Source organism: Rana temporaria, chromosome 11 (genome assembly GCF_905171775.1).
Source record: "Rana temporaria chromosome 11, aRanTem1.1, whole genome shotgun sequence".
NCBI lineage: Eukaryota > Metazoa > Chordata > Amphibia > Anura > Ranidae > Rana > Rana temporaria.
Genome location: NC_053499.1, coordinates 9,477,248 through 9,496,429, shown reverse-complemented (window position 1 = coordinate 9,496,429; position 19,182 = coordinate 9,477,248). Strand labels below are relative to the sequence as shown.

Below are 19,182 nucleotides of genomic sequence, written 5' to 3'. Positions count from 1 at the left end.
AGCTGATGGCAATGAATTTTAATTCATGTAAACTGCAATCTTATATGTGCAAAAAATGTATAAAACTGAGTTAGAAAAAAGTTGCAATAATAAATGTATAAAGAAAACATAAAATAAATAAAGGATAAAAAGGGGGGGAAAAAAGTTCTTGCATTCTTGCCTGGTCCCAGCATTGGGTGGGAATTCTCCTTTAGAGGCACATAGAGCGAATAACCTTGGAGGGGTTTTAATTATTCATTTTTTATTTTTTTTTATTTTTTTTTTTATTTTTTTTATTTTTTTTAACAGAGATGTTTTATTGAGAGAACAAAGCAAGGTTACAGCATGGGTTTTAATTATTCACTCTGTACATTTTGTATTTATTTTTAACAGTGGACAAAGAATAAAAAGGGGGGGGGGGGAGTTTCTATACATTTTAATTATGGATAGTCCTCTGTTTTTTGCATTTGTCAGAAACGGCTGATGGAAATTCATTTAAATTCATGTAAACTGCAATCCTATATGTGCAAAAAATGCATAAAACTGAGTTAGAAAAAAAAAAAAATCTAAATTGACATGTTTACTGAGAAAAACATCAGAGGTGTGTTAGTAAATATTTAGTAAGTATAATGACGGTGTGGAAGCTCACCTAGATTGGAGATGTGTCCTCTGCTCCTGTCTTGGGATATGTCCTCCTCCTCCTTTCCTCTCATTTATTTGGGTGCTGGGGTGGGTGGGGAGTTCTCTAATGTATGTACTTTTTTTTTTTTTTGCAGTAAATTTTGTTGCGTTGCTATTTAAATTTTTTTGGTTTTTCCCTTGTGCCCCCTGCTGGGAATGGTGAGCAACTGCGCATGTTCTGTTCGTCATTTTGTCAATAGGGGAATTTCCTGATTTGAAAAGGTCGGACTTCCCCCAATCTAGTAATTGGGGGAAATCCCAGCCAAGGTCTACAGAAGACGGATTGCAGCTTGTTTGCTGCATGAAATTTGTAAGTAGTGCAGACGGAGTGTACAGGGTGTGCCGGACGAATCTGGCTGGGTCTGCCACATGCTTATGTAACATGTAAGGGTTGTTTCACGTTTGTGCAATACAGGAACGCACACAAAATCGCACTCCTTCCCGCTACAAACGCACACAAAATCGCACTCCTTCCCGCTACAAACACACACACAAAAAAAAAAAACATCTCTTGCATGTGACTGTTCCAGTAATTCCTAAGGATACCCAAATCTCACACCAAAAAGTATAGAAAGAGATTTAATAAAACTTGTGCACTCGGAATCTGGTGCAGCTGTGCACGGTAACCAATGAGCTGCTATCTTCAGCTTTTTTTTTTAATTAACCACTTAACCCCCGGACCATATTGCTGGTCAAAGACCAGGCCACTTTTTGCGATTCGGCACTGCGTCGCTTTAACTGACAATTGCGCGGACGTGCGACGTGGCTCCCAAACAAAATTGGCGTCCCCCCCCCCCCCCACACAAATAGAGCTTTCTTTTGGTGGTATTTGATCACCTCTGCGGTTTTTAGTTTTTGCGCTATAAACAAAAATAAAGCGACAATTTTGGAAAAAAATGAATATATTTTTGCTATAATAAATATCCCCCAAAAATATATATTAAAAAAAAAATGTCCTCCGTTTAGGCCGATACGTATTCTTCTACCTATTTTTCGTAAAAAAAATAATCGCAATAAGCGTTTATTGATTGGTTTGCGCAAAAGTTATAGCGTTTACAAAATAGGGGGTATTTTGATGGCATTTTTATTAATATTTTTTTTTTTTACTAGTAATGACTGCGATCAGCGATTATTTTTTTCCGTACTGCGACATTATGGCAGACACTTCGGACACATTTTTGGGACCATTGCCATTTTTATAGCGATCAGTGCAAAATAGAGCTTTATTTTGGTGGTATTTGATCACCTCCTGCGGTTTTTAGTTTTTGCGCTATAAACAAAAATAAAGCGACAATTTTGGAAAAAAAAAAAAGAATACTTTTTGCTATAATAAATATCCCCCAAAAATTATATTTACATTGTTTTTCCTCTGTTTAGGCCGATACGTATTCTTCTACATATATTTTTTATTTTTTTACAACAAATATTGCAATAAGCGTTTATTGATTGGTTTGCGCAAAAGTTATAGCGTTTACAAAATAGGGGGTATTTTGATGCCATTTTTATTAATATTTTTTTTTACTAGTAATGACGGCGATCAGCGATTATTTTTTTTTTTTGGTACTGCCACATTATGGCGGACACATTTTTGGGACCATTGCCATTTTTATAGCGATCAGTGCAAAATAGAGCTTTATTTTGGTGGTATTTGATCACCTCTGCGTTTTTTTAGTTTTTTGCGCTATAAACAAAAATAGAGCGACAATTTTGAAAAATGTTTTACTTTTTGCTATAATAAACTTCCCCCACAAATTATATATATATTAGTGCTGTCAAACGATTAACATTTTTAATCGCGATTAATCGCATTAATGTCATAGTTAACTCACGATTAATTTATCTAATTTATGACGAATTTCCCCACAAATATCGCACAATTCTGCAAGTGATCATAATTTATGATCGCTATTTTCTAGCTGATCTAAAACCATTTTTGACATAAAGGGACACTTTTGGACAATCTACATTTTTTTAGGCAGAAAGAATAGTTTTTATTTGATAAAAGTACATGTAGGACACTGGGCAGACCACTAGGGACAAGGGGGGGGTGTATTTTTTACATACAGTACTGTAATCTATAAGATTACAGTATACTGTGTGTATTGTGTTTTTTTACTTTTTTGAATTTGGCGCCGTTCTCCGCTCCCGTGCGTCGTAACGTCGCAGGGAACGGAGATCGGCAGCACACAGGCACTGTGAATCGAGCGAGGAGGACCCGCCAAGCAAGGAGGACACGCCAAGCGAGGAGGACCCGCCAAGCGAGGAGGACCCGCCAAGCGAGGAGGACCCGCTCGATCACACAGCGGGGTGGCATCGCTGGATCCAGGGACAAGGTGAGTAACTTGCCTGTGAATCCAGCGAGAAGGTAAGCCGCGCCGCTGCACACTCTGCACGTCCACCCCGAGCGCTCCTGCGTTAATCGCGCGATAAAAATATTGACGGCGTTAACATGGGTTTGCGTTAACGCCGTTAATATCGCGTTTAACGCACAGCCCTTATATATATATATATATATATATATATATATATATATATATATATATATATATATATATATATATATATATATATATATATATATTTATGGTCGTTACCCTCTGACCGAGAGAGATGTGGATCACATAAACACGCGACAAGACTTACAACATAAATAGACCTGAAGTGTGCCTTGGTGGTCTGGTCAGTATGCCAAGAAAAGGGGGCATACCCAAGGTAAGTAATGGGTAGTTAATTGAAGAAGGACATGCTGAGAAGTGCCCTGAAAAAGGGAAGGGCGGGAGGGTGTCGTATGCGATTGAATGCGCAGACTCACGGACATGAGGTGAGCTGGGAAGAGTCGGCCCAGTGACGTGTAGTACTGCACACTGAACCGACAAAGAGCATGTGTGAGTGGGCTGCTTAAATACCCTCCGGGCTCCTCCCATAAACTCAGGCCACCATACTGGCCTTCTTATATATATATATATATAATTTAAAAAAAAAACATTTTTCCCTTTATCGTCTTTCAGGACAGCACCTTGAGAGCGTGGCTCCACCCACTTGACAGGAAACACACCTCCACCAAACTTCTTAAAAGGGAGGCTCCTTCCACTTATCAGTTTTTGTGTTTCCTCCGGCGGGAACACATGTGGGGGTTAGGAGCTCTCCTTGGAGTCTGGTCCTCCCATTCACTGGTTAGAGAGTGCCTCGTGCATGGGCTCCTTCTCCCTCATCGGTGCTCAGTGAGCCAGGACTGCTCAGGGATACTGCTCTTTGGCAAGCTACAGGCGCGGACATCTTTTTTTTCCTGTCCAAGCAGCCGAACGCCACCGCCATCTTGGGAAGGTCAGCCAGGCTATTTCCTCCCCGGAAGTGAGGTAACCGGAAGGGGCGGTATCCTACGAGCAGGCGCAGGGCATAGACGTCATTTCCACAGGAAGCGCTGAGGGAGGAGGGAGGAACAGGTCTGGTGCCTTATTAGCTGGTTCTGGTCCGGTGCAGCGGCACTAGTGGAGTCCGCGACCGGCATTTCACCACCAGCATCACGCTGCTGCCTCAGCATGGACGCAGGATCCGCAGCGAGTGGAACAGGCACTGGCACCAGCAAGACCCAGGTAAGGGGTAGACTGAGGTTCTACCCTTATTTACTTTGGGGTCTCTCTCTAGCTCTCTTCTCCCTTAGGGGGGTGTGAGTGTTTTTTTTTTCCTCCCCTGGTGGCGGGGGGCCTGTTTGGGCACATGAGTGTTTAACCACTTAAGCCCCGGACCAATATGCAGCTAAATGCCCAGAGGTGTTTTTACAATTTGGCACTGCGCTGCTTTAACTGGTAATTGCGCGGTCATGCAATGTTGTACCGAAACAAAATTTGCGTCCTTTTCTTCCCACAAATAGAGCTTTGTTTTGGTGGTATTTGATCACCTCTGCGGTTTTTATTTTTTGTGCTATAAACAAAAATAAAGCGACAATTTTGAAAAAAAAAAAATCTATTTTTTTTCTATAATATCCCCCAAAAATATATAAAAAAACATATTTTTTCCTCAGTTTAGGCCGATACGTATTCTACATATTTTTGGTAAAAAAATAAATCGCAATAAGCGTTTATCGGTTGGTTTGCGCAAAATTTATAGCGTTTACAAAATAGGGGATAGTTTTTATTGCATTTTTATAAAAATTTTTTTTTTTTTTTTTTTTTTTTTTTACTACTAATGGCGGCGATCAGCGATTTTTTTTTTTTTTTTTTTTTTTTTTTGTTTTTTTTTGTTTTTTTTTTTTTTTTTTTTTTTTTTTTTTTCAGCGTTTACAAAATAGGGGATAGTTTTTATTGCATTTTTATAAAAATTTTTTTTTTTTTTTTTTTTTTTTTTTTTACTACTAATGGCGGCGATCAGCGATTTTTTTTTTTTTTTTTGTTTTTTTTTGTTTTTTTTTTTGTTTTTTTTTGTTTTTTTTTTTGTTTTTTTTTTTGTTTTTTTTTTTTTTTTTTTCGTGACTGCGACATTATGGCGGTCATTTTGGACAATTTTTACACATTTTTGGGACCATTGTCATTTTCACAGCAAAAAATGCATTTAAATTGCATTGTTTATTGTGAAAATGACAGTTGCAGTTTGGGAGTTAACCAACAGGGGGCGCTGAAGGAGTTATGTTTCACCTAATGTGTGTTTACAACTGTAGGGGGGTGTGGCTGTAGGTCTGATGTCATCGATTGTGTCTCCCTATAAAAGGGATCACACGATCGATGCAGCCGCCACAGTGAAGCACGGGGAAGCCGTGTTTACATACGGCTCTCCCCGTTCTTCAGTTCCGGGGAGCGATCGCGAGGGGGCGGCCTCATCCCGGATCGCTCACAGAGGCTTACCGACCGACGTATGTACCGGGGGGTCTCTCTATGCTGTCTCAAGGTTACAGAATAGAGTTCTCGGACCCTCCCCCCAGAGAGGTTTCTATTGACAAATCTACCAAGAGATATAGTCAAATCCCTAGCAATGAAGAACCTTTTGAAGGATCTGATGAACCAGGGGGTTGTAACTCTAGTACCAGAGGGGGAGCTTTATCAAGGGTTTTATTCATTTTTTTTTTTTTTTTTTGCTGTACCCCGCTGCTGTCCCCGAGCTGTATCCCCCCCCCCCTGCTACTGTCCGGAGCAGTATCCTTCTACTGTCCTGAACCCTGCTACTGTCCGGAACTGTATCCTGCTACTGTCCAAAGCTGTATCCCCCTGCTACTGTCCAAAGCTGTATCCCCCTGCTACTGTCCAAAGCTGTATCCCCCTGCTACTGTCCGGAGCTGTATCCCCCCCTCGCTACTGTCTGGAGCTGTATCCTGCTACTGTCCTGAACCCCGCTACTGTCCGGAGCTGTATTCCCCCCCCCCCCCGCGCTACTGTGCAGAGCTGTATCCTGCTACTGTCCTGAACCCCGCTCTTGTCAGGAGCTGTATCCCCCCTGCTACTGTCCGGAGCTGTATATACCCCCGCTACTGTACCCCGCTACTGTCCGGAGCTGTACACCCCCGCTATACTGCCCGGAGCTGTACACCCCGTTACTGTTACTGTAAAATATGTAGAAGAATACGTATCGGCCTAAACTGAGGGGATTTTTTTTTTTCATATATATTTATTTGGGGGATATTTATTATAGCAAAAAATTATAGCAAAAAATAAAAACCACAGAGGTGATCAAATGCCACCAAAAGAAAGCTCTATTTGTAGGAAAATGGGGCATACATTTTGTTTGGGAGCCACGTCGCACAACCGCGCAATTGTCAGTTAAAGCGACGCAGTGCCGAATCGCAAAATATGGCCTGGTCTTTGGCCAGCCAAATGGTCCGGGGCTGAAGTGGTTAAAAAAAATAAACATGCAAAAAAAATAAAAAATAAGAATGCTTGTAAATGGCATGTAACAAACAATAATGCACCTTCCCCCCCCCTCCCTCATGTGCCTGCAAGAAGAACGTTTTTGTAAGATGCGTCTTGCGTTTCGTTATTTTAGTGCAACTTATGTGCTAAAAGCGTATAATGCGTGTTGAGGAAAGCGCACGTGCGTTTCCTAATGCGTTGGGCCCCAGACCTGGAATAGTTAATAACCGGGAAGAATGATCCTGACATTGGCGACATGTAAATATTTATTATTTATATGCAGATATGAAATGTTTCTAGAATTCTAGGTAATATTTGTATCATTCTCGGTCTTGTGGGTTCAGCAGCGTTTCCTTCCCATTGATTGGTTATGGGTTGTTCTCGTAGTTGTGATGTCAGATGATCGGAAGGCGGGGCTTAGTATTTGTTGAGTAGCCCCGCAGGCCTGTAGCGATTGGGGTCACCTCCGTTCCTCCCCCAGTGATTGGCTTGCTGGTCCAGCCGGCTGTCCTCCGCTCCTCTGCCGCTGCCTCGCATCTGGACGGCTTCTCTTCCATCGCTAGAGAAAGATGGAGACCAGAGTCAGTACACAGGGGGGGGGGGGCTGATCGACCTGTCTGATGTCCTAAGCCAGGAGTACAAAGGGGCACAATTCCCCTCCCCCTGCTGAAACCCAGAAAGGGGCACAATTCCCCCCTCCTCCTGCTGACACCCAGAAAGGGGCACAATTCCCCCCCCTCCTCCTGCTGACACCCAGAAAGGGGCACAATTCCCCCCCCCTCCTCCTGCTGACACCCAGAAAGGGGCACAATTCCCCCCCTCCTCCTGCTGACACCCAGAAAGGGGCACAATTCCCCCCCTCCTCCTGCTGACACCCAGAAAGGGGCACAATTCCCCCCCTCCTCCTGCTGACACCCAGAAAGGGGCCCAATTCACCCCCTCCTCCTGCTGACACCCAGAAAGGGGCCCAATTCCCCCCCTCCTCCTGCTGACACCCAGAAAGGGGCCCAATTCACCCCCTCCTCCTGCTGACACCCAGAAAGGGGCCCAATTCACCCCCTCCTCCTGCTGACACCCAGAAAGGGGCACAATTCCCCCCCTCCTCCTGCTGACACCCAGAAAGGGGCACAATTCCCCCCCTCCTCCTGCTGACACCCAGAAAGGGGCACAATTCCCCCCCTCCTCCTGCTGACACCCAGAAAGGGGCGCAATTCCCCCCCTCCTCCTGCTGACACCCAGAAAGGGGCACAATTCCCCCCCTCCTCCTGCTGACACCCAGAAAGGGGCACAGTTTCCCCCCCCCCCCATGCTGACACCCAGAAAGGGGTTCGGGCCACTCTATGCAATACAAGCTACACAGTGAAGGGAAGTATAACATATTTGTTATTTAAAAAAAAAAAAAAAAGCTTTAGTGTTCCTTTAACCTCCCTGGCGGTATGATTCTTTCAGAAAAAACATGCTGAAAGCGGTACCATTATTTGCAAGGAAATTTGGCGTTTTATATTGTAGGTCTGTAATTTTTAGAAATAACTCACTTAAATCTGACCAAACAAGATTCTAATAGGCATCCCGTGTATTACATTTTTTAAAAAACAAAATTATAAATTATAATATAATAAATAATTATAAATAATTATAACAAATAATAATATAATTATAATAAAAATTATTCAATAATGTAATCAAATTAAAATCACTGAAATTTGCTCAGTTGCAGAATTGTCGCTGTCATTATTTTTTTTTTTTTTATGACGAATTTCCCCACAAATCGCTATCGCACAATTCTGCAAGTGATTATAATTTATTATCGCTGTTTTTTAGCTGATCTAAAACTATTTTGACATAAAGGGACACTTTTGGTTGCTATGGACAATCTACAGTTTGCAGGGAGAAAAAAAGGTTTTTATTATATAAAATGACATGTAGGACACAGGACAGACCACTAGGGACAAGGGGGGTGTGTTTTTTTTACATACAGTACTGTAATCTATAAGATTACAGTATACTGTATGTAAGGTGTTTGTTTACGTTTTTGAATTTGGCGCCGTTCTCCGTCCCCGTGCGTCGTAACGTCGCAGGGAACGGAGATCGGCGTCACACGGAGGCACTATGTGAATCGAGCGAGGTCCCGCTCGCTCACACAGCGCGGTGGCATCGCTGGATCCAGGGACAAGGTAAGTAAAAAGTGCCTGTGGATCTAGCGAGGCGAGCCCGAGTCTGACTCGGGGTTACCGATCGTAGCAGGAAAATCTAACCCCGAGTCAGTCTCGGGAATACCGCCAGGAAGGTTAACATATATTTACACATTTCACATTGAAAAAAGTGCAAAAAAAAAAAAAAAATGTATATTTAAAGTAAAAAAATATAAATACAAAAAAATATTGAATTTGTAAATAACTGTTTCAATGCTTATCATAGCATTGCTGGAATGGTATCGGCGAGTACAAAAAAAAGTATTGCTACTCATAAAAAACAAATGTTATTGGTGCATCCCTAATTGTCAGTCAAACTATCACAGCACTGCACAGTGTCTGGGTAATGAAGGGGTATTGCAGGCTGGTACTCAGGTGGTGAAATATTTTTGCACACTCGGCACATTTCCTTCGCCGTTCTTCCTGTGAAGGACTCAACCGTCGGCCTCCGGTGGCCAGTAACAGTCAATGATTAGTACCGATCTCTTACCTTATAACCTTGGCAGCCCACGACCCACCAGGTCCTCGCTGCGCAGCGTCGTAGTTCCCCCGAGCGTGGAAATACTTGTCTGAATTTTTGTAGTTGGCCTCTCTCATATCATTGTAGGCCCTGTACATGTCTTTGGACCCTGAAACACAAGAGGTACTGAATGAGTCTTCTATTCTTCTTGCATCAGGCCCGAGGGCTCTGGTGGGGGGGTACTGAGGCTGTGATGTGTATAGGAATCTACACTATATTGTCATAAGTATTGGGACGCCTGCCTTTCCACGCACATGAACATTAATGGCATCTCAGTCTTACTCCGTAGGGTTCAATATTGAGTTGGTCCACCCTTTACAGCAGGGGTTGACAAATTTGCTTGGAATCTAGGAGCCAGCTAAAACAAAGTTAGGAGCCAGAAAACGCGCCCCGTCCCGACAAGCTTGCGCGCAGAAGCGAACACATACGTGACCAGCGCCCGCATATGTAAACGGTGTTCAAACCACACATGTGAGGTATCGCCGCGATTGGTAGCCCTAGTCCTCCTCTGTAACTCAAAACATGCAACCTGTAGAATTTTTTTGAACGTCGCCTATGGAGATTTTAAAGGGTAAAAGTTTGTCGGCATTCCACGAGCGGACGCAATTTTGATCCGTGACATGTTGGGTATAAAATTTACTCGGCGTAACATTATCTTTAACAATATAAAAAAAATTGGGCTAACTTTACTGTTGTCTTATTTTTTTAATAAAAAAAAGTGTATTTTTTTCCCCCCAAAAAGTGCGCTTGTAATACCACTGCGCAAATACGGTGTGACAGACAGTATTGCAACGGCCGCCATTTTATTCTCTAGGGTGTTAGGATATACTTTATGTCTCTGTGCGCCCCCGCGGTGCGATCGCGTCGGCCGGTAATTGAGGCTGCGGCTTTGCGGCCTTCTGAAGGCCTATGCTTCCTTCCCCAGGCGCCAGGTCGCTAATTCTAGTCGCAATTGCGACCTGGCGCCCGGATTTTGTCGAGCCTTGCTTTTATGGACCTTGCTTTGTGCACTGGTCCAAATCATTTGGTGGGGGGGGGGGGATTATGGTGAGGGGTTGGGCTTCACCGCTTGATTCCAGTGAAGGGAACTCTTAAGGCGCCAGCATACTAAGACATTTTGGAAAATGTCATGCTTCTGGCTATGTGGGAGGAGTTTGGGGACGACCCCTTCCTGTTCCAATATGACTGCACACCAGTGCGCAAAACAAAGTCCATAAAGACATGGATAAGCGAGTTTGGGGTGGAGGAACTCAACTGGCCTGCACAGAGTCCTGACCTCAACCTGATAGAACACGTTTGGGATGAATTAGAGGGGAGACTGTGAGCCAGGCCTTCTCATCCAATGCCTGACCTCACAACTGCGCTTCTGGAAGAACGGTCAAACATTCCCATAGACACACTCCTAAACCTTGTGGACGGCCTTCCCAGAAGAGTTGAAACTGTTATAGCTGCAAAGGGCGGGGCCGACTCAATATTGGTGGTGCTGGTGCAGCTCTACATAGAAACCAATCAGCTTCCAGGTTTTATTGTCAAAGCTTAATTGAAGAAGCTAGAAGCTGATTGGCTGCCATGCACATCTCTCGCTCGGTCTTGCGCGCTCTCGTACTATGACGAGTCTTACCTTGGACAGCGCCCTTAGCAAAGTTTGCCGAGTCGCTCAGCCATTGAAACTGCGCCTGAGCCACAGCCAGACCAATCAGCAATAAGATGATCGAAGCCTTCATTAGGATTCCGTGAGATTCTTCAATCTGCAGAGTGACAGATAAAAGAAAAAAATACATTTATCGTTTTATTCTCTAGGGTGTTAGAATAAAAAATATATATAATGTTTCAGGGTTCTAATTGGAGGGAAGGAGATGTCAGTGAAAAAACAAATTAGAACTGCTAGAACTGTTTTACTTGTAATGCCAAACGGCCACCACAAGATGGCGCTAGATCACAGAAGGCCGTAAAGCACAGAGACACAGGATCCTGTGTCTCCGTGCGCCCCCGCCGCGCCGGACGGTAATTGAGGCCACGGTCTAAGTTTCCTTCTGTGAAGGCCGCAAAGCCGTGGCTTCAATTACTGGCGGGCGCCAGGTCACAATTTCTTGTCGCAGTTGCGACCGGGCACCCGGATTTTGTCGAGCCCTGGTTTAAAATATTGTCTTTAATACAAAATAATTTAAAATGACAGTTCGATTTTTTTTTTTTTTTTAAGAGACCACAACGGCTGATGGAAATGCATTTCAATTCATGTGAACTACATTTTTATATGTGGGGAAAAATGCATAAAACCAAGTTAAAAAAATGCAATAATAAAAGTATAAAGAAAACAAAAAATAAATAAAGAATAAAAAGGGGGGGGGGGGGGGTTTCTATACAATTTTTAATTATGGATAGTCATCTGTTTTTTTACATTTGTCAGAAACGGCTGATGGTAATGCATTAAAATTCATGTAAACTGCATTCTTATATGTGCACAAATGCATAACACTGAGTTAAAAAAATAAAGAAAATTGCAAAAAAAAAGTATAAGGAAAACAAAAAGGAAACAGTTTCTATACATTTTAATTATGGATAGTCATCTGCTTTATACATTTGGACATAAATGGCTGATGGAAATGCATTTAAATTCATGTAAACTCCAATCCTATATGTGCAAAAAATGCATAAAACTGAGTTAGAAAAAAATAAATCAAAATTGCAATGTTTACTGAGAAAAACCTCAGAGGTGTGTTAGTAAATATTTAGTAAGTATAATGACGGTGTGGAAGCTCACCTAGATTGGAGATGTGTCCTCTGCTCCTGTCTTGGGATATGTCCTCCTCCTCCTTTCCTCGTATTTATTTGGGAGCTCAGGGTGGGTGGGGAGGGCTCTAATGTATGTTTACTTTTTTATTTATTTTTTGTGTGTGGAATTCCAGTAAATTTTGTTGCACTCCTATTTTATTTGTTTGGTGGTTTTTCCTTGTGCCCCCTGCTGGGAATGGTGGGCACTGCGCATGTTCTGTCCATCATTTGTCAATGGGGGAATTTCCCGATTTGGAAAGGTCGGACTTTATGACCCGACGACCTCCAAAGGAGGAAAGTCGTAATCCAGTAATTGGCGGGAAATCCCAGCCAAGGTCCACAGAAGAGGGATTGCAGCTTGTTTGCTGGATGAGATTTGGAAATGGTGCAGACGGAGAGTACAGGGTGTGCCGGACAAATCTGGCTGGGATCACATGCAGATGTAACCTGTAAGGCTTGCTTCACGTTTGTGCAATACAGGAACGCACACAAAATCGCACTCCTTCCCGCTACAAACGCGCACACACACAAAAAAAAAAATACATCTCTTGCATGTGATTGTTCCAGTAATTCCTAAGGATACCCCAATCTCACACCAAAATGTATAGAAAGATTTGATTAAACTTGTGCACTCGGAATCTGGTGCAGCTGTGCACGGTAACCAATGAGCTTCTATCTTCAGCTTTTTTTTTTAATTGACCCCTTAACCCCCGGACCATATTGCTGGTCAAAGACCTGGCCACTTTTTGCGATTCGGCACTGCGTCGCTTTAACTGACAATTGCGCAGTCGTGCGACGTGGCTCCCAAACAAAATTGGCGTTCTTTTTTCCTCACAAATAGAGCTTTCTTTTGTTGGTATTTGATCACCTCTGCGGTTTTTAGTTTTTGCGCAATAAACAAAAATAGAGCAACAATTTTGGAAAAAAATGAATACTTTTTGCTATAATAAATATCCCCCAAAAATATATAAAAAAAATTGTTTTTCCTCAGTTTAGGCCGATACGTTTTCTTCTACATATTTTTCGTAAAAAAAAACCGCGATAAGTGTTTATTGATTGGTTTGCGCAAAAGTTATAGCGTTTACAAAATAGGGGGTATTTTTGAAGGCATTTTTATTAAAAACATTTTTACTAGTAATGGCGGCGATCAGCGTTTTTTTTTTTTTCGGTACTACGACATTATGGCGGACACATCGGACACTTTTGACACATTTTTGGGACCATTGGCATTTTTATAGCGATCAGTGCTATAAAAATGCATTGGATTACTATATAAATGCCACTGGCAGTGAAGGGGTTAACACTAGGGGGCAGGGAAGGGGTTAAGTGTGTTCTAACTGTAGGGGGGGGGTGGCCTCACTAGGGGAAATGACTGATCGCTGTTTATACATTGTATGAACAGAAGATCAGCATTTCTCTCCCTGGCAGGACCGGGAGCTGTGTGTTTACACACACAGCTCCCGGTCCCCACTCTGTAACGAGCGATCGCGTGTGCCCGGCGGGCGTGGGAGTCGGGGGCGAGCGTATAGCTACGGACTCTCGCGCAGGGAAGCCGACCTGCCGGCGGCTGGTCTGCAAGCAGTTAAGCTTCGACAAAAAACCTGGAAGCGGATTGGTTTCTTGCAGAGCTGCACCAGATTTTGCACTCTCCAGTCATCGTCGCGGTGTGCGCTCCCCCTAGTGCTCTTAAAGCGGCCAACATATACCTACGGGCGATTTGCCCAGGCGAGCCAACCTGCCACAGTAAAACTGCAGCGGCTTATCGTCTAGTGGTTAAAGCGGAGTTCCACCCAAAAATGGGACTTACACTTTTTGGACCCCCTCTGGTGTCACATTTGGCACCTTTCAAGGGGGAGGAGGTCTATTTGCTCCCACTTCCGGGCATAGGTCGACTACGCCACATCTGGCGCCTACTCCCCCCCCCCCCTGCTGTCTTCTGGGAGACGCACAGGTCCCAGAAGACAGCGCGGAACCAGTGGGATTGTGCAGTGCGACTCGCGCATGCGCAGTAGGGAACCAGGAAGTGAAGCCCCATCTGACGTGACATCAGGCCTCATTTATAGGACAATTGATTAATTTATTTTAAAGGGCTGCCATACATTGCGGTAAAAACGTGGCAAAATCACGCGACTTTGAAGTCGTACAAGTGTGAAAGGGGCCTTAGGAGATATTTAGCCAAGCAGCAGCCGGAGACATGCTGAAGAAAGGTCTCCTTCACCTCTACCCGGGAGGCACCCACCATCCTTCTTCTTCCTTCTTCTTTCTTCTTCTCCTTCTTTCTTTCTTTCTTTCTTTCTTTCTTTCTTTCTTTCTTTCTTTCTTCTTTCTCCTCCTCCTCCTTTCTTTATTCCTTTTTTCTTTTTTTCCTTTCTTTTTTTCCTTTCTTTTTTTCCTTTCCTTTTTTTCCTTTCTTCTTGTTTTTCCTTTCTGCTTTCCTCTCCTTTTCTTTTTCTTTTTCTTTTCTTTTTCTTTTCTTTTCTTTTCTTTTCTTTTTCTTTTCTTTTCTTTTTCTTTTCTTTTTCTTTTCTTTTTCTTTTCTTTTTCTTTTCTTTTCTTTTTCTTTTCTTTTTCTTTTCTTTTCTTTTTCTTTTCTTTTTCTTTTCTTTTCTTTTCTTTTCTTTTCTTTTCTTTTCTTTCTTTCTTTCTTTCTTTCTTTCTTTCTTTCTTTCTTTCTTTCTTTCTTTCTTTCTTTCTTTCTTTCTTTCTTTCTTTCTTTCTTTCTTTCTTTCTTTCTTTCTTTCTTTCTTTCTTTCTTTCTTTCTTTCTTTCTTTCTTTCTTTCTTTCTTTCTTTCTTTCTTTCTTTCTTTCCAAACAGCACACCAGCATCATGTGAAACCTTCATTAAAAAAAAGTGTAATAATCTCATACCTCCCAGGTAACACATATATGTACAGCGGGAAGGAGGGCGTGCTTTAACTGTCGCACATATGTGTCTATAGACAGCTAAGGTTTACACATTAAGCCCCCATTCACACCTCCGCGACAAAACGCCCGACGCTCGTGCCGCTGGAGGGGAGAATTCCCATTGCTGTCTATGAGATGGTTCACATCTCATAGACGCCGTACCCCTGCCGCCTGAAAAAAAGCCCCGGACCCTTTTTTTCAGGCGGCATTGGCGTTCGGCCATACAAAGCAATGGGAAGGCTTTGTTAAAAAAAAAAAAAAAAAGTTACACACTCGTGGCAAAATACGCCGCGTACGCGGCGTATCTTGTCGTGGAGGTGTGAATGCAGCCTAAGAGCACGCTCCCTGCACAGTGGTCAAGCTGTCATAGACCGCTCCCAGTCTCTCGTAATGATTGGGAGCTGGGCTGTCATGTGACCATTGTGACAGCCAATCACAGTGATGATGTTATCGGGAAGGTACGTCTGGCCCTCCTGGGCCTAAAGATCCTGTTTGAGGGCACCTCAGGCTCAGGTGGGAATCGGTTATGCAATAGTCCAGACCGGAACTTGCCAACTGTATTTGTGATATTGTTTGTTATAAAAATCATCATCCGGGAAGAGATCCGCTCGTCTCTCTGTACACAAATAAATCTCTAGAACTAATCCCATTCCAAAGCACGCTGCATCGCTGACATGTTTCAAGGGCGGACCCCCTTAAAATACGTCTGAGTGACGCACGCCGGAGACATGGGTTGCATGCTTTATAATGGGATTAGTGAGTGAGTGAAAAACTTATATAGCGCGTCACATGCGAACTGAATCGCCTCTGGGCGCTTATTTGACCATTTCTCCTTTGACCTCAGAAGAGGTGGGTTTTGATCTTTCGCCTAAAGGCCAAGTGGTTCTCCTCCAACCCAATGGAGGTTGGTAAAGTGTTCCAAAGTCGGGGGCCTTGGACAGCAATAGTTAGATTCCCAGTCTGGAGGAAGCAGCAAAGCTTTGGATACCATTACTCTCATATATAATAATAATAATAATAATAAATACTAATTGCTATAATAAAAACATTTTAATATAACAATTTATCTAAGTGGGCCAACTTTGAAATTTTTCCTACACATTATTGTATCATTTTTACACCAGAGCGCTGCCACTCTATCAAATTGTGCGCTGTCTTTAACCACCGGACCATTATGCAGGTTAAGGAACTTGCCCCTTTTTGCGATTCGGCACTGCGTCGCTTTAACCGACAATTGCGCAGTCGTGCGACACGGCTCCCAAACAAAATTGGCGTGCTTTTTTTCCCACAAATAGAGCTTTCTTTTGGTGGTATTTGATCACCTCTGCGGTTTTCATTTTTTGCGCTATAAACAAAAATAGAGCGACAATTTTGAAAAAAATACAATATTTTTTGCCTTTTGCTATAATAAATATCCCCCAAAAAAGATATAAAAAAACATTGTTTTTCCTCAGTTTAGGCCGATACGTATTCTACCTATTTTTGGTAAAGCGTTTACAAAATAGGGGATAGTTTTTATGGCATTTTTATAAAAAAAAAATGTTTTGCTACTAATGGCGGCGATCAGCGTTTTTTTTTTTTTTTTTCATGACTGTAACATTATGGCGGACACATCGGACAATTTTGCACTGATTACTGTGAAAATCACAAATGACGTTTAGGAGTTAACCCCTTCAGCGCCCCCTAGTGGTTAAGTGTGACCTCCTGTGTGTTTCTAACTGTAGGGGGGCGGGGCTGGACGTGTGACGTCATTGATAGTCTGTTCACCGATATAGGAAAAGACGATCACTGACATTGCCACTGTGAAGAACGGGGGAAGGTTTGTTTACACTCACCCCTCCCCGTTCTTCAGCTCCTGTGACGGATCGCGGAACACGCGGATCGCGGCGATTGGGTCCGCGGTCACGGAGCTTCGGACCGGGTCGCGTGCGCCCCATGGCTGGGCTCTTAAAGGCAACGTACAGGTACGTGCTTGTGCCCAGCCGTGCCATTCTGCCGACGTATATGTGCAGGAGGCGGTCCTTAAGTGGTTAAAGGAAATGGTACATGAACCTTTTCTGGTGCTTTGCAGTCCATTCAGATGCATGGGCTGCCTTAACGCCACGCATGTTAGGTGAGCGCAGTGTGAAGAGGCCCCAAAAGTCTGTGCAGACCTGACCTGCATTTCTCTTCTGCAGTTCCGCTTGGCTACTTAAACATCTCAGCAGTCTGCAGCAGAGAGCAGGACAGAACTCTCCCCCCCCCTGCACTAGTCTCTTGCCTCCTCCCCATCTCAGCAGTCTGCAGCAGAGAGCAGGACAGAACTCCTCCCCCCGCTCCTGCACTAGTCTCTTGCCCCCTCCCCATCTCAGCAGTCTGCAGCAGAGAGCAGGACAGAACTCTCCCCCCCCCCCTGCACTAGTCTCTTGCCTCCTCCCCATCTCAGCAGTCTGCAGCAGAGAGCAGGACAGAACTCCTCCCCCCGATCCTGCACTAGTCTCTTGCCCCCTCCCCATCTCAGCAGTTGGCAGCAGAGAGCAGGACAGAACTCCTCCCCCCGATCCTGCACTAGTCTCTTGCCCCCTCCCCATCTCAGCAGTCTGCAGCAGAGAGCAGGACAGAACTCTCCCCCCCCCCCTGCACTAGTCTCTTGCCCCCTCCCCATCTCGGCAGTTGGCAGCAGAGAGCAGGACAGAACTCCTCCCCCCGATCCTGCACTAGTCTCTTGCCCCCTCCCCATCTCAGCAGTCTGCAGCAGAGAGGAGGACAGAACTCCTCCCCCCGATCCTGCACTAGTCTCTTGCCCCCTCCCCATCTCGGCAGTCGGCAGCAGAGAGCAGGACAGAACTCCTCCACCCGATCCTGCACTAGTCTCTTGCCCCCTCCCCATCTCGGCAGTTGGCAGCAGAGAGCAGGACAGAACTCCTCCCCCCGATCCTGCACTAGTCTCTTGCCCCCTCCCCATCTCAGCAGTCTGCAGCAGAGAGGAGGACAGAACTCCACCCCCCCGATCCTGCACTAGTCTCTTGCCCCCTCCCCATCTCAGCAGTCGGCAGCAGAGAGCAAGACAGAACTCCTCCCCCCGATCCTGCACTAGTCTCTTGCCCCCTCCCCATCTCGGCAGTTGGCAGCAGAGAGCAGGACAGAACTCCTCCCCCCGATCCTGCACTAGTCTCTTGCCCCCTCCCCATCTCAGCAGTCTGCAGCAGAGAGGAGGACAGAACTCCACCCCCCCGATCCTGCACTAGTCTCTTGCCCCCTCCCCATCTCAGCAGTCGGCAGCAGAGAGCAAGACAGAACTCCTCCCCCCGATCCTGCACTAGTCTCTTGCCCCCTCCCCATCTCAGCAGTTGGCAGCAGAGAGGAGGACAGAACTCCTCCCCCCCGATCCTGCACTAGTCTCTTGCCCCCTCCCCATCTCAGCAGTTGGCAGCAGAGAGCAGGACAGAACTCCTCCCCCCCGATCCTGCACTAGTCTCTTGCCCCCTCCCCATCTCGGCAGTCGGCAGCAGAGAGCAGGACAGAACTCCTCCCCCCGATCCTGCACTAGTCTCTTGCCCCCTCCCCATCTCGGCAGTCTGCAGCAGAGAGGAGGACAGAACTCCTCCCCCCCGATCCTGCACTAGTCTCTTGCCCCCTCCCCATCTCGGCAGTTGGCAGCAGAGAGCAGGACAGAACTCCTCCCCCCGATCCTGCACTAGTCTCTTGCCCCCTCCCCATCTCGGCAGTCTGCAGCAGAGAGGAGGACAGAACTCCTCCCCCCCGATCCTGCACTAGTCTCTTGCCCCCTCCCCATCTCGGCAGTCGGCAGCAGAGAGCAGGACAGAACTCCTCCCCCCCGATCCTGCACTAGTCTCTTGCCCCCTCCCCATCTCGGCAGTTGGCAGCAGAGAGCAGGACAGAACTCCTCCCCCCGATCCTGCACTAGTCTCTTGCCCCCTCCCCATCTCAGCAGTCGGCAGCAGAGAGCAAGACAGAACTCCTCCCCCCGATCCTGCACTAGTCTCTTGCCCCCTCCCCATCTCAGCAGTCTGCAGCAGAGAGGAGGACAGAACTCCTCCCCCCCGATCCTGCACTAGTCTCTTGCCCCCTCCCCATCTCGGCAGTCGGCAGCAGAGAGCAGGACAGAACTCCTCCCCCCGATCCTGCACTAGTCTCTTGCCCCCTCCCCATCTCGGCAGTCTGCAGCAGAGAGGAGGACAGAACTCCTCCCCCCCGATCCTGCACTAGTCTCTTGCCCCCTCCCCATCTCGGCAGTTGGCAGCAGAGAGCAGGACAGAACTCCTCCCCCCCGATCCTGCACTAGTCTCTTGCCCC

The 19,182-nt window shown here is 45.3% G+C and overlaps 3 protein-coding genes across 3 annotated transcripts in view; 1 reads left to right on the top strand and 2 right to left on the bottom strand.

The window, feature by feature from the left end:
* LOC120917013 (serum amyloid A-5 protein-like) overlaps positions 1-713 on the bottom strand; it is an 8,065-nt gene extending 7,352 nt beyond the window's left edge. The window contains exon 1 of the mRNA XM_040327991.1: positions 629-713. The gene's annotated coding sequence lies outside the window, so the exon portion shown is untranslated. The remainder of the gene's footprint in view (positions 1-628) is intronic.
* SAAL1 (serum amyloid A like 1) overlaps positions 1-19,182 on the top strand; it is a 67,551-nt gene that overhangs the window by 8,786 nt on the left and 39,583 nt on the right. The window lies entirely within an intron of this gene.
* LOC120917012 (serum amyloid A-5 protein-like) lies at positions 6,746-12,075 on the bottom strand. Its single transcript, XM_040327990.1, has 4 exons — positions 11,971-12,075; positions 10,831-10,957; positions 9,180-9,318; positions 6,746-7,056 (listed from the first exon to the last, which is right to left on the bottom strand). The coding sequence occupies exons 2-4, from the start codon at positions 10,931-10,933 to the stop codon at positions 6,915-6,917; spliced, it is 384 nt and encodes a 127-aa protein (XP_040183924.1). The 5' UTR covers positions 10,934-10,957; positions 11,971-12,075; the 3' UTR covers positions 6,746-6,914.

Bases quoted from the DNA above. Each gene is read 5' to 3' on its own strand.
- LOC120917012 (XM_040327990.1), bottom strand. From the start codon at position 10,933: ATGAAGGCTTCGATCATCTTATTGCTGATTGGTCTGGCTGTGGCTCAG. The intron at 9,319-10,830 runs GTAAGACTCGTC...CTTGTGTTTCAG, and splicing joins TGCTAAGGGCGCTGTCCAAG to GGTCCAAAGACATGTACAGG. The intron at 7,057-9,179 runs GTAAGAGATCGG...ATCTTTCTCTAG, and splicing joins TGGGCTGCCAAGGTTATAAG to CGATGGAAGAGAAGCCGTCC.